The following is a 15,619-nucleotide window of genomic DNA, read 5'->3' as shown; positions in this document are numbered from 1 at the left end:
CCGCGGGACCCGCAAACCGTCCGCAGCCGCGGGAGGTCCAGCCAAGCCACGCGGGACCAGCGGTCCCTCTGCAGTCATGCCCGCGGGAGGTCCGCTGCTCCCGCGGCTCCGGGGCGCCTCCCGCGCATGACTGCTTGGGGCGGCCAAAAAGGTAGAGCCGCCCCTGCATACAAGATCCATCCTAATGCGGTTTATGCAAAATATAATTTGCATTATAGTGTGCGGCTCCATACCATGTGCAACTAACACACTATTTTATTTAGCTCTCATCTGCTCCCACTAACTATCAAACAAACTAGTGACAGAAAACAGATTGCTCCCACCCACCATTAGTATCCAGTCTTCCTAAAAGCATGTTGCCCAATATTCAACCCCACAAAGCACCTCAACAATGACTTGACTAGGAGAGATGCTAAGACTCAGGTTCTTTGGCTGCTCAATCTTTGGCCTCTGCAGACTTAGTCAACAAGCACAATTAGAGCCAATGACAGCAGCCGCTTTTATGATGGGGACATCTGTCCCACTGGGAACCAGATTGAGACAACCAGCATATTTCATATTGAATAGTCATGTGACATCTTTCCCTCATTACTGACCAGGTAGATTTGAATTGGTGACCTAGGACCCACCCCTTCTGCGCTAGACAGTCCTCCTTTAATAAAACTTCTATGGGGAATTCCAGTAGGGATGTACCACCTCCAGGGCTCTTTTCATTCCCTCCTATGTTAAAAGTAAATCTGGTATTTCCAACTGCTGCATGACATGAACCATTTATCTATAACAGGAACCAGAGTCAAGTGCAAAGAGGAAGCTGATCTCCGGTGGTAGCAGGAACAACTGATCTGCTCCAGTCTCTAGTGTTTGCTTTGGAGAGAGAGACACATGGAAAGATCCATCTCTCCAAGAGGAGGGGGAGTAGGCCATCTCGTCAAAAGCTCTCTGGCAGCACAGCCTGAAAGCAGACAATTCTTAAGGGACAGATTATTGTTTACCATTGATGCCTTACTGTGTTATCATGAAACATATGTTCTGGGAATGAAAAGTGCCCCCCCCCCCAACTCCTTCACTCATGAAGAGTTTTTTTCACCCTCAACCATCTGGGGTGGAAAGAGTGGAAACATGTCAATACCATCTTTACCAAGAAGGTTTGCATCACCGTATTAATTTCTCTTAGACTGAATTGATAAAGGGAGTGTCTAGGTTTTAGACAATTGTGCAAAGGCAGAGCCAGATTGAAGTTGAAGCTCTAGCCAGAGCTGCTCAGTTTTCCTATGAAGCACTAAGTCACAATAACGGACTGCGTGAAGACAATGGTACTTGAAATAGTTTCCTCTCCTTTCCCCTTTAAAGAGGATCTCAGCTTAGTTATAACAGAGCCCTGCTTCCTGACACAGTCAAAACCACATATGGATGGAGTTTAGCACACAGGTAGAGTGATCTACCATAGCAATAGCACTGGAATGCTAGATTTCATTAGCATCTGTGGTCCTTATTCTCCTTTCTGGGCCAGGAAGGTAACCTAAGAGCACACCTCTTATCTCTATACATGCGGTCCTTCCTTAGGGACCTTCAAAGAACTCTGTACCCTCACCTGGACACATTTCACATTAATGCCTGGGCACACGAACTTCCTCCATATCAGGTTGGCTTTACTATCTCCACAGGTGATGGGATAAACAATCTCAGCCTCCAAGCTGTCTTCTTCTTCAGCCATCTTCACTTCTCACAGGGAATGAGAGGCAGGGATCGGGGCAGGTCAAAAGGAAAATGAGTTACAACTATTGATTACCATCAAGAGTTAAAGACATTTTGGGACAGAGTTTTAAAGCTTGGGAGCAAAAAGAGAAGGCAGGCAGGAAAATCAGGCTCTTCAGACAAATTTTTAGCCAGCCTTCAATACCAAGCAGCCAGATGACCACAGGCAAAATGAACACATGCCTATTTTTGGTGGTCCACAAAAGTCAATATGAAAGTTCAGTGGCTGTGACTGAACATTTGACCCTTTATGTGAATGCAAAAACATTTGAGACAGATGATATAGTCACACACATTATTATGGTGCAACTGTCTATTTTCAAGGTGGTGGGTCTTCCACTGTTCCCAAAGGAGGGCTTATAAGCAGGTAATCATGCCTTTTGCAAAATTAAACACTTGCAAACCCACTTCAACTCAGTTGGTGAATATCTCCTAACTGCCTACACTGGAGTGAAGCCACTGAAGTGAGAGCCACAGGAACATTCCAAGATACGAAAGCATCACTGTCCGAGCCCGAGCATCGATACTTTATTACAGGGATCAGAGAGTTTTTGGGAGTCACCATTTTTATTACTGGAGTAAATTCATTAAACTTAATCCAAATAATGAAGAGGCCAGCAAACCCAAGAGAGACTTTCCAAACTAAACTGGTTTATGCCACTGCGGCCCAATTGGCAGAGACATTCTTACAATTTTTGAGTCATAAATTCGTCTTCTGCTTGCTTCTGAAACCTGTAATGCTCTTGTAAACAAACAATTTGATGATCCCATGGCTGAACTATGGGCAAAACATATAGGCAGCAGATTTAATGGGGAATAAATTTAAGCAATCCCACTCTTAGCCAGGAGAGGGCAGCAGTGTGCTATAAAACCATATCTGCCCAATGCACCAAAGAGTCCTGTGGCGCCTTATAGAGACTAACAAATGTATTGGAGCACCAGCTTTCGTGGGTGAATACCCACTTCGTCAGACGCATATCTGCCCACTCTCCCTTTTGGGCCTTCTCACCTTCCTTTTTGTCACATGCAATTAAGAGGCAGGATTATGGCTTTACTGTTCTGTTTCCTTGAGCAAATAATAGCTACAGTGATGCCTACAGGAAATGTGTGAAACCATGATCTGATCCTGAAGGTGTCTGTCTGCCTGCCTCTCACTGACAGTTTAGTGTGCTCCCAGGCAGCTGAGCTAGGCAGACCTGCAGCACCCAAACTCTCAAGCAGCAGGACTGCTGATGCTGCAAACCTGCCATGAGGAAGGTTGCAGTAAAGGCCAAGGCAGTACACTGAACCTACCTAAGACAGCTTCTTTCAGATGTGTGGAAGCTGTGAAGGCAGCAGCGGCTGCAGCAGCTGCATTTTCTGTCTCCAGGGTGTCTTCATTTAGGTCGCCACTGGTAAAAGAGTTGGAGATGAAAAATTAAGGAATTTAGATGAATCATTCTCATTTCTGGTCTCTGGAGCGAGCACTGTTTCAAAGGTCACTTGTAATACACTTTGGTGTGAGCCAAAAGATGTCACCATAATCCCTAGAAATGCAGATCTCTTTCCTTAAGAAAGAATCCATTGGCAAAAGGTAAGTTATCTGTTCCTCACTTAATTAAAAAATTGCAGCCTGATGTTGCCAACTCCAGCCCAGTACAACAACACTTGTGTGATCCCTGTGCTGCAATTTCCTGATGCGCTCATAGGAAGCTGGCTATTTCCCTCCGCCAGCACAATGGAAATCAAAAGCAGACTGTTGCCAGTCACTGGCAGCCTCTTTTAAAAAGATTCCCAAAGGAAGCAAGTGGGCAACAATCCTCAGCTGGCCAGAGGATGGACTAGATGACCTAATAGGTCTTATTTTCCATCTCTAACTTCTATGGTTCTATGCTTCTTAGGAATAGGACCCGAGAGGGCTGGAAGAATAGTAGAGTATTTCATTAAAGCTTTTTCCCCCCCAATATGGGTTAGGCAAAACAAGGAGGAAAGATTAACAGACTTCGCCTGGAAGCAGGATTGTATTACCTTTGTTTCTGAACTTGAGTGAATCTTGGTGATGTTGGAAAAATGTGGCAGCATAATGGTGTGGCATGACAAAAGGATCCAGTGTGATCAGCACCTAGAGCAGCTGCTCATTCTGAATTGATGGATAGACATTTGGCATGTCATTGTACCCCAATGAAATTGCTCAGTGTTAAAAACTACCAGTTCATATTGAATGGAAAAAGAAGAAGGGGCAAAATAAATATAAAGAGGCCCTCTCTACACAGGACTTTTAACCACGATCGGGAAAGCTGTGCTTAAGCATGATTTAAACTTAGTTGTCTGGGTTATAACTAGTTCTGCCAGCTGATGAATGAGAGCAAATTATGTCCAATTATTATGTCTAATGTGTGTTATCCAGGGGGAGAGCGAGGCTAGGACTCTAAACCTGGATTGAATGCAGTTTGATCCTGTCCATGTTGACAGATGAAAGGGCTTGAATTCATACACCCAGTGAGCATAGGGGCCCCAAACCATGAATTTCTGCAAAATTTGTTTTAAATTAAGCTTCTAGACCTTATGGTTTCAAGGATAATTCTGCAAATGTGAACCAAATGCAAACCAAGGCAGTGCTGCTTCCTGAGTCTGGACCCAGACAGCTCCAGTGCCTCTGCTGCTGCTCAGTAACTTTGACCAAACTTCAGAGAGAAATAAATAAAACTCTGGCCAGTTTCACTGCTTGTTTTCAGAAACTAGCTGTGCAACTGTCAAGGGCCATATCAGTGTCACACTGCTGCTGCTAGGGAATGGTTTCTGCAGCAGCAGAGACAGGAACTATACTTACTCACAGGGTAGGAGGATCTAGGAAATGGAGAAATGGAGTAGTGAAACCTGCCCTGCTTGCAACAACCAAAAGGCTCTGAAGGAGCAAAAAAAAAAAAAAAAAGGAATTTCTTCTCTGATCCAACTGTTAGAGGGAGGCATCTCTTTCATTTTATCTACTAGCCAGAGGCTGATACATGAGATGGCACCTTCAAGCAGGAACTGGGGTCAGCACCCTGGTAGAAATCCCACCCAGCCGCTGGAGGAGGAGGCAGGAGATGCTGGGCTTCTAAATGAAGTGTTCCACCAAGATCTCACAAGTGGGGCCACCCTTCCTCTTGCCATGTCCTGGCACACAAATGAGTTACACCATGGTCGGCCTGATTGTTAAACATGGTGAAGACAGGACTGGAAGGAGAATGAAGTGTGTGTGCGCATGCTGGAAAGGGAATACTCATACGTTCTGCTTTAAAAAAAAAAGGCTAAAACAAACCTGACAGTTATGGTTTCAGAACACACAGTCTGCACATGGGCGATGTGCAGAAGTTATCTTACAATACACATTGGTATTTGGGGATAAATCTAAAGACCTATAGAGTAGCTCATGTCATTGCTGTCCCTCCCAACTCCTCCCAGTCACTTAGAGCAGAAATCAAAGCAGGAGCTGCTAGCCTCAGCTCCCTCCATGCCTGGAATACCTGCGCTTGCTGTGATGATGGAAGTCAGAGCCCCTTCTAGGTTTTAGTTGGCTCATGCATCACTGGAGAATTGCAGGGACATGTTCAATTCTCTCTGCTGGATACTTAGGCCTTGTCTAACTATGGAGTTCTGTTGACAAAAAGTAGCTTTTGTTGACAAACCAGTGAATGTGTCCACAATGTAATGTGACTTTTGTCAGCAAAAATGCTGTTTCATCAGCAAAATAAAACCACCCAGATGAGAGACATAAGGGTTTCTGTGCAAAATTTTGGTTGACAAAGTGCCAGTGTAGACATCACGCTGGATTTTATCACTTTACTTGGCCTCCAGGAGGTGTCCCACAGTGCCCAGTTGGACCGCTCTGGTCACCAGTTTGAATTCCACTGCCCTGCAGCCAGGTAAACAACCATGTGCCTCTCCCCCTTAGAAGCCCTGGGAATTACTGAAATTCCATTTTCTGTTGGCTCGCCATGGAGAGGTCTCATCGCATTGTCCCAAGTGACCAGGGTGGGTTATCGCAGCAAATGCTCTCCCACTTGGACTACTGCAGAGCTGCTGGATCTGATCGGTATATGGTGAGAGGAGGCTAGACAGTCCCAGCTGAGCTTGAGATGTACGAATTTTGATACTTACAGGCAGATCTGTCAAGGCTTGTGCGAAAAGGGCTACGATCGACACGCTGCAGTGCAACGTGAAGATAAAGGAGCTGAGGCAGGCGTACCATAAGGCAAGGGAGGCAAATTGTTGCTTTGGTGCTGCACCTAAGACCTGCCCATTCTATAAAGGAGCTGGATGCTATCCTCAGTGGTGACCCCACCTCCACCACCAAGAGCCCCCTGGATACTTTGGAGGGAACGGAGGCAGCGGAAAGAGAACCTAACCCAGAGGATGAAGTCATTGATGAAGAGGTGGAGTTAAATAATGATGATGTGGGGCTCATGGTGGGGTAGGCAGCCAGGAACTGTTCAGCACTCCGGAGTTGTCTAGTCAGTCTTAGCAGTTCCTCTCCGGTGAGCAAGAAGCAGGAGAGGAGACGCCTGGTAAGTGGCTGTGGTTTGTGTCGTGTGGAGGTGGGTTCAGGGCATAGAAATGTGGGAGGCTGGCTGTGTTTCTGTGTGCTGGACATTTCTCCGTGCAGCTAATCATTACGGCGGAATGGGGAGTTGATTCATACTGAGATCTCACAGGAATCCCCCAGAGAGACCTCTAGGAAAGATTCCTGGAGGTACTCGGCAATCCTCTGCCGAAAGTTCCTTGGCAGAGCAGCTTTGTTCCTTCTCCTCATTGTAGGAAACTGTCCCGTGCCATTTGGCAATCACTTATTGGGACCAAAGTGGCACACAGGCAAGCAGCATAGGGACCAGGGTGGAAGCCACAAGCATGTAGTAGATGTACCCTTGCTTCCCCGCTTACCCTCAGCAGTGACATATCTGCTACAATGACCCTCACCTGTGGAAAGTGTGGGAGAATTTTAGAATTTTTTTTCTTGTTGGCTGCCCCGGAACCTTTGCGGAGCACTCTTTTCCTCACATAGAGCGCCCCCCCAGCCAACACTCACCATGCTTTGGGTGTTTGCCAAGATATGTGCTTGCCAAGGGTCAGTGAGAAAGTGATTGTAATGTTACCAGAGGTGTATTTTACTGAAACGTGTCAATGCTGTGCATGAACTTAACAATCATGCTTCTGTGCATTGTTCCTTGTGCTTCAGCAGATGTGGCCTTCAGGAACACCCCACATATACTGGCCGAGCGTCTCTGCCAGATAAGAAAGCACCCAAGATGAAGCAAAGAAGACATATTCCGGGAGGTACTGCACTTCTCCAGTGCAGAGAAAAGGGAATGCAAGGAGTGGAGGGAAGTGGAAAGGAGGATAGAAAAGAAAATCAGGAGTTTGTAAAGGACGCTACTGAGTGGATGATTAAAGTCATGGAAGAGCAAACATAAGATGCTGAAATCCTTAATCCTGCATACTGAGCAGATGCATGCCCGCCTTCCCCTGCAGCACATTAAGAACTCTTTCACATGTCCCCTCTCCCCCCAAACTCTGCCCACACAGTCCTTTCTGGGAGTTCTCAGTTTTCCCTTCACTCCACCCCCTCGCAATGTCCTCATGATAGTTATCAGAGCATAGGAGAGCAGTGCAGAATACATCCCTTATCACAAAGATGCCGGGGTGCACAGCAAACCAGGGCTGTTGAAAAATGCCGCAAAAGAAAGCCGGAAGCCTATGGAATGCTGAGACAGAAAGCAATGAATCATGGGACATTGAGTCAGGTCCCAAGATGCGCCGCGATCCGCTCTGCCTTCCCACAACACCTATCAGCAGCAGGTGTTCAGCTGGACTGTGGGATAGGTACCCACAATGCATTGCTCATACTGTCGATGATAGTGCCCCAACTGTGGATGCGCTCTGTCGACAAAGGGAGCAAGTGTGAACATGACGTACAGATTTTTATTAGTGATTTTTGAGTGTCGACATCACTTTTGTTGACAAAATTCTGTAGTGCAGACCAGGCCTAACTTCTCCTTTGTTTCTTTTTTGCAGTTGAAAATGTTTTACTAAAGATCTGTGAACAAACCAACCAACCCATGAATACAGATGTACATTTTATAGCATCTCTGTGTATCCCATAGCTTAGGCTTCTTGGCCTCCTGCAAGTTACGTACATATAGTATAAGCCACTGCAGCCATAGGCAGACAGCTAATTAAGGACACTATATCAAAGTGTTCCTCTACTTCCTGCCTTGTACTAGTGCTTGCTAATAGAAGGAGAGAGACACAACTGGCTCTGCATGGCTTCCCGATCCTCCCAGTTAGTTCCTAGCTTGCATCAGCTTAATCTGCAGAGTACATGCAAAACAGACTATTTAAAGAGAAGAAATGTTAAAAATATACACAAATGTGAAATATATTTAAGGCTACTTTGGACTGTAAATATTTCTTCTTTACACTCAGGGGATGCCATTGCAATCTTAGATAGCACAGAACACTGATGCTATATGTGTTAATCTTTCACAGAAATTCCCATGCAAGGAAGCAAGGGCATGCAGGCCACTTGATCGATAACATCCGAGACACATGTGAGCTCTGGCTATCAGTCTGCATGGCCATCTCTACTGGATTTTAAAGACATGCATTTGGATTTTCTGGCAAAGAGGCCCAGTCTAATTACCGCAGCACATTCTCTCCACCTCTCTCTAAAGTCCTGTGGGTGGGGAAGGGAGGAAGGGGAAATGATAGTTAAATTTCCTGACACTTCAGCAGTTTCACTCTGTATAAACTGGGTGTGCTAAGCAGGAGTTTATGGAGGATGTAAATCTAAAGTCTGGCCTGCTCTGATAAAGAGGAGGAGGAGGGGGGGGATTGAAGTGACTGACTGACTCAGTGATTCATTGGCTGATTACATAAGACAGCGCTAGGCTACACAGGAAAGTCAAGTTCAGGAGCTACCGGTTTTTCCCTTCTGACTTCTCAGCATATGACTAGGGTAGAACTACAGTGTCAAGAAATTGCTCTCCCTTCCAGCCACAGGACTAGGATCTTGTTCACACATATCGGCGTAGCTATAATGTGGAAATAGGAGATCTTGGGTGGGAGGCATCTCAGAATCATGAGGTAGGTGAAAACGCTCCAAGGCTCTTCCAGAGTTCCTGCTTTGGACAAGTAACAGCATGGGAGAGGAGGACACAAGATATTCTGATACGCGGGTGTCTCAATCTCTCCTGGTGAAGCTGTTCCACTGTGTATAAATAACTAAATAGTCAATGGAGTAGGGAACTACACAAAAATGAGGATGCTAGTTAGGCAGAAATTAAAAAGAGCAATCACAAGGGTATACAATAATGCCACTATATAAATACATGGTTCCTGAATAGTGTGTCCAGTTCTGGTCTCCCCATTTCAGAAAGGATACAATGGAAATGGAAAAGGTTCAGAAAAGGGCAACAAAGATGATCCAGGATAAAGAACGACTTCCATACAAAGAGAAACTAAAAGGATTAAGGATGTGCAGTTTAGAAAAGAGATGACTAAGGGTGGATATGTAGAGATCTAGAAAACTATGAATGGTGTCAAATAGAGAAGCGTTATTTACCCTTTCCCACAATACAAAAACCAGTTGTCACCTGATGAAATTAATAGGGAGTATATTTAATACAGAAAAGAGGAAATACTTTTTCACACAATGCACAACTAGCCCATGGAACTCATTGACATAGGATGTTGTGATGGCCAAATGTGTAACAGGGTTAAAAAAAGAACTGGATAAGCTCATGGAGGATGGGTCCATCAATGGCTATTAGCCAAAACGGTCAGGGAGGCAACCTGGTGCTCAGAGTGACCCTAAGCAGGAGTGGAAGACAGGGATGAATTGCTCCATAATTGCCCTGTTCTGTACTCTCCCTCCGAAGCTCTGCTATGGGCTACTGTTGGAGACAAGATACTGGATAAGAGGGACCATCGTCTGACCCAGTATGGCAGCTTACACCCCTGACGTGAACCTGGTCATGTCATGAACTTGATATGAACTCACTCCCAGGTGAGTGCCCTAATCACCAGGCAATAGAGTCACTCTCAATCTCTCTCTGGCCCTATGACTATTTAATTATTTATACTCAGTGGAATAGTTTCAACGGGAGAGAGCTCCACATCAGAATATTCTAGAGCTCAGTGGTTAGGCCACTTTCCTGCTGAGGGAGACCCAGGTTCAAATCTCTTGTTCACATCAGGTAAAGAGGGGAATGGAACCTGAGTCTCCCACATTTGTAGGAGAGAGGCCTGACCACTTATAAAGGAGGCGTACACACACCCCACCCCACCAAAACAATTTTTTCACCCATCTCAATCCCTGACAACCTACATCAACAATTCACTGGCCCAAATAATTTTGACGATGACCTGCTGCAGAACATGTCTATTCTGTCTGTGTCGGACTGTCACATTCATGTTTAGCATGAAAGATCGTTTTAAGTCAAGTCATGCTCCAAGCCTCACCCACATATAAATTCTACTTCTAAGGTAGTGCTGTGCTTTTCTGAAGTCTTACTAGGCATATGGCAGGCCTGCAAACCTGCAGAGTCATAACTGCAGATGCTGAGCTGACATACAGGGAAGACTGTTCGAGGAATGAGAGTCTAACACCAGAGAAGAAAGGAAGAATTGTAATTCAATAATTCACCAGTTTGCCACAGGACTCCTTCCCAGCAATTTGTTAAATTAATCTAGGGGAACGGCCAAAGTGCATTTCAGTTGGACCTGCCTTCTGGTGGCTGCAAGAGAGACAGATCTATCTCTTACATACAGAACACCAATACACCATGGGCCTGATTCAGATCTCTCTCACACGGGTGTAAATCAGGAACAAAAACTAGTGTACGTGAGAGAAGAGTCAGGTTATATACCTTCTATTACTTTTAGCGATGACTTTTGGCAGGGAAAACTAATTCAGCTGCATCTTAAATCCCAACCTCTAATAACCTTCAACAGTCTTTGAGACAATAACTCATGACACTGTTGAGGCTCCTATAAAATGATATGTTTCCTGCAGAGGTTTAACTGGGAGAAAAAAGGCACTTGAAATGGAATATACCAATTTTCCTTCTCTGCTTTGCAACATCCCTTTCTCTCCCCTGCCTCTGTTCCCCTGTGCAGATGCAGGACAGTTGTGCGCCTCAGCAGACAGAGGTGGGTGGGATGGGAGAGTACTCAAATAAGTTTCTCCAGCTACAACAGTGCGTCCACCAAACAAGTAGTTGCATTAGCTGGTTGCCATGACAAAGCTGTGGGAGGCAGCTGCTGCTCACATTTCATCAGACAGGATCACCCAAGTTTCTCCCCCAGAAGGAGCCATAAACCAGAGGAGGAAAAAGAAGAAATTAAGTGCTCATGAAGTGACTGGCTCATTTCTTCTTTCTCAATTGCTTTTACTTAGCAGCAGAACCTTAGACCATTTCTAATCACACACCAAGTGCACTGCAGACACCTGCAATATTAGCTTCTGTACTAACTCTAAGCCTCCCTATCCCACACAAACAAACAGGGCAAGCTGTGAATTGCCAGATGTTGCCATTTTTTGTTTTCCTCTGCACTTCCCACTTGTTTTATTAAAAAGTTGTTAAACTAATACATTCTTATGCTTTAATTGCAAGTTTGGTTTTTATAGTAAAAATAAACCCACAATAGCATTAGAAAAAAATGCATTATCCAGAACACTATCTTGATAGGGCCATTAATCTGGACGCTGTTTTAAATGTCACATGGGATAAAAGCCAAATTCAAAGTCTGTTTCACAGGGTAGGCTGGGACCCACACAAGGCAGGAGGATCCAAATTCAGGTTCCTCGGTTATTCTCTTATGCCAGCAAGCATTGGAAAGTGAGACTGAAAAGGTAGGAACCAAACTGACTATGGAATCTTGAGAGAAGATGGGAATCCCTGCAGTGGCAGCCCAGAGAATCGAAAATGAGTCTCATCTACTACTGATGCTGCAGACCTGCTCAGAGAGATGCATTCTGTCTGACAGTAATAATCTTCTATGAGTTCTACACAGGCCCAAAAATGTGTCTCCTTCTGAGATCATGTCTACATGCTAAGGTTCCAGGTGGGAAGGAAGGAGAGAGAGAGAGAGGGACAGACATTATGCAGGTTTTGGATGTCTCATAAAAAAATAAAGAATCTCCTAATCACACCCACCTTGACACCCAGAGAAACAAATGGCTCTTATGACTATGACTGAATAAAAATAGATATCTTCCCCCCCATTCTATGGAATTACCCCACTCCTGATTATTAAAGACACAAATGGACAGATGAAAAATAAATAAATAAAATAAACGTACTTTCAAAACTGCATGGGGAGGGGAAGAAAAAATGAACACTCACACCCAAACATTTCCTTGGCCAGAGCACCAAAAGCATATTACACTGCTTCAACTGGATCTACAGGATCACACACACACACACACCCTCCCTTACACAGCAGCTTCCCAGTTTCATGTCTGGCTGCTTCCCTGATGGGCAGCCTATGGAGGTTAATGCAAGCACAAACAGCATGGAACTTTACAAAAAGCAAAGGGGAAAGAACTGGCCCATTCCTTCCCATCACTATCTATTAAGTTGGGAGAAAACAGCTCTGCCAATAGCAAACAAATAAGCATCCAATAGATGTCAGATGAGAGAAGCCAATTTCCTCACAATTGGCACATTAATTGCATTTAACATATCACACCCCCCTTCCCCCAGAATTCCCATCCTCACTTTCTTGGGGATGAAGGAAAATAACACACCATCTCTATTGGGCAGGTTGAATTGGAAGCCAATGGAATGGCTCATTTCTTACTGGCCATGGCCTATTTCATAACAGCCTGTTAACAAAGATCTTTAAGGCTGGTTCCAGCAGAACGATAGGAACGGTATTACCCTTACTGACCCTTCGGGAACATGGACATTGTAACCTGATGCACTTCCCCAGAGCAGTAAGAAGAACGTGATACAGTTGGAGTGGAATGTATTTGTGGAAACAGGATAAGCAAATGGCAGCAGACTTCCCAATCTAGTTCAAACAAGAGATTGTTTTGGTCAAATAAATTTGTTTGGAGCCAGTTGTAAATATGAACATGGATTTCCTGCCTACTGAAAATCCAGAAGCTCTGGAAGCACCAACATGTATACATGCTCTGGGTATAAGCCAGGGATGTGCCAAGGAAAATTCAATCAAGTAATACAAACAGCCCTTCCCTACTTAGGACTTCTGTGTACAAACAGGCCATTTTCATTTTGTGAACACAAAGAGTTAGCCAATCTAGGAAAGTCTAGGAACCAACACAAACCAGGCAGTACAGTATCTAGAGTATCAACTAAAAAGCTGATTTCAAACATGAGAGAAACAATATTTTACAGCCATTCCAAGTTCACTGTTATGTAGGATTTTGAGAAGCACAACTCTGTTCTATATCTCAGTAGTGTTTTCATTGACATCTGTCATCTTTATCGCTAACGGCCTATTAGTAATTTCTGCTGAAAAGTACAGAAAGAAGGGTCCTGCAGAATGCTGCTAAAATCCTGGACCCAAAAATACACATTGCAGACAAAATATTTTGCTATATCACAACAGTTCTGGATCAATTTCCTGACATGGAGCACACAGTTTAGTGAATAAAACACTGATTTAGTCGCCTGTTTTCACTCCCAACTGCTTCATGTCCACCTTAACATGCATATCTCCGAAAAGTGACCATTTAAAAATGGCACTTTTTAATTTAAAAGACATTTTCCTTATGTGTACAAAATCCTATCTGCTTAGTGTCCAAAAACAGTTTGTACTGCTTTTCTACTCTAAGATAGAATGAGCTGTGGATTCTATTCTAGTTTGAGTATTAAACAGAATTACCAGTAAGTTCCAATCATTACAGCTGTAGAGTCCCACTGAAGATAGCAGGCTTACGGAGATGTCACTGAGTGCATAATTTGAAGACAGAGGAGTTGCACAGATGCCACTGAGGTCCTATTGGTCACAATGATGCATGAGATAGAAAGAGCCCAGTTACTCTCTCCAAGATGAGTTTGTAGGGATGAAAATTAGAAGCAGCATCTTTTTACTTATGAACTACACATCTGAAGTGGAGTCTTTGAGAAACAGTACATATGGACTCTCATGGCATCCTTTTTCCAAAGTCATTTTGTAGGAGAGATTTGTATTTTAAGATCCTCAATTATGTTAGTTTAGAAGGCTTCAGCTCACACCAGAGGGGATGGTGGTTCCTACTACTAAAATACACCCAAACCAGCAGGACACTGTGTGATCTGTTTTTGAGGAGTTTAGGAATAAGTTAGCATGGGGACTGTATTGACAATTACCTCAAGGATAAATGAAGTCAATGGGAATTTGGAATGTGCAAGGAATGCAGCATCAGACTCTCAGAAGCTAACCCAGTTATCTCAGTGTGGTCTACCTATACTATAACTGAAGCATTGCTACATAAAGGACTTCAGCATCTACCGGTAATAGACTCTTCACTTCATTAGAAATATAATCTTGCCTCTATGTCCAGCACTACAGTGAACTATGGCCTTAACGTAATAAAAATCTATGCAAATACAAGTTGGCCTGCACACCCTGTTGATGCAAATTTTGAATAAGAGAGTTAAGTATTCCAGTGGTAGGTTTTGTTAGTGCATTATGCTTAGAGGGACAACGCTACTAATCCAAGGTAGGTGGTACAGCGTGTTATTTCAATCAGTTTCCAGTTTTCTTAAAATTAGATTAGCATAGGATCATCTGGAGCTACCTATTTAAATTTTTGTTTCAACCATTTTGTTGACTTGCAATGATTATTTAATTGCATTTAACAGACATTTGCTGACCTGAAAAAAGAAAAAGAAAAAGAAGAGGAAAAACAGAGTAAAAAAGATGTAAGACACATCTGGTTGCCTAAACACGTGTTAAAAAAAAAAAGAAAAAAGAATCCTGCACTAGCAAGGAGACTGGCTCTGTCTAGGTATTTATATGACCTTGAGCCCCTGCTGAACACTATCAAATTTATCCTCAGTATCTGTGAGGGGTAGGAAAGTGCCATTATCCCCATTTCACAGAAGATGAACTAAGGTACAGAAAGACTAAGTAGCTTACCCATGGTCAAACAAGCAGTCTGGACACAGCTAAGAATTTTGCCCAGATCTCCCTTGTCCCATTCAAGTTCCTTAACCATAAAACCTCCCCGCCTCCTCTCTAGGGATAAGCTAGCATATCTATTCCATCTCTAAAATATATGGTTCTCAAACTAATGATACTGCAGTAGAAGAAGAAGAGTAAAAGACTCAGCAAACAGTTAATGTTTCCACAGTACAGCAGATTGAACTAGTGGTCAATTAACTGCTGCTCAAGAGAAGGCCCTCTCTCCTTACCGTATTACTTTGTATATTTTAGCAAGTAAGCATGAGGGTGATTCAAGAAGAAAACTCACTGGAGTCCTCTGCACTGTTCCTAATATGAGAAGAGACACCTTGACACCTATTTGATGTCAGCAAAATGCTGGGAGGTGAGAGTGTGGGATTGCAAAAGGATTTCCTCACATGATTTCATGGAGAGGAGAGTGCTGTACCCTGTATTCTTTCCCCACTCACCCAAGGAAAACAGCAACATTTACTTTAACTTTTTTTGCTTTAATTTAAAGCCATTTGTTCATCTTGAATGTTTGGGAGGAGATACCCCCGCTTTTGCTTCAGGGCCTGTCTGCATTACAGTTTAAGACATTCCAGCAACTAACAGTCTCCATGGCCAGCGTGGACATGAATGCATCACACTCCCCTCAACCAAGAACTGTGTTTTAAAACCCTGCTATAGTCTCCATCCACACTACAAAGATGAAAGAGCTTAACAACAG

The 15,619-nt window shown here is 43.9% G+C and overlaps 1 protein-coding gene across 3 annotated transcripts in view; it reads right to left on the bottom strand.

Moving 5' to 3' along the window:
• GMEB2 (glucocorticoid modulatory element binding protein 2) overlaps nt 1–15,619 on the bottom strand; it is a 40,139-nt gene that overhangs the window by 12,687 nt on the left and 11,833 nt on the right. For 2 of the 3 annotated variants that reach the window (XM_039499360.1, XM_039499359.1), the window contains exons 3-4: nt 3,049–3,146; nt 1,592–1,719 (exon numbers count right to left, since the gene is read on the bottom strand). In XM_039499360.1, the coding sequence (XP_039355294.1) occupies nt 1,592–1,719; nt 3,049–3,146 (226 nt within the window). Of the gene's footprint in view, nt 1–1,591; nt 1,720–3,048; nt 3,147–15,619 lie in introns of those variants that run through there. The other variant, XM_039499361.1, reaches the window with a different exon arrangement.

Source organism: Mauremys reevesii, linkage group 13 (genome assembly GCF_016161935.1).
Source record: "Mauremys reevesii isolate NIE-2019 linkage group 13, ASM1616193v1, whole genome shotgun sequence".
Classification (NCBI taxonomy): domain Eukaryota; kingdom Metazoa; phylum Chordata; order Testudines; family Geoemydidae; genus Mauremys; species Mauremys reevesii.
The sequence above is the reverse complement of the archived record's forward strand: the minus strand, read 5'-3'. Positions and strand labels throughout refer to the sequence as shown.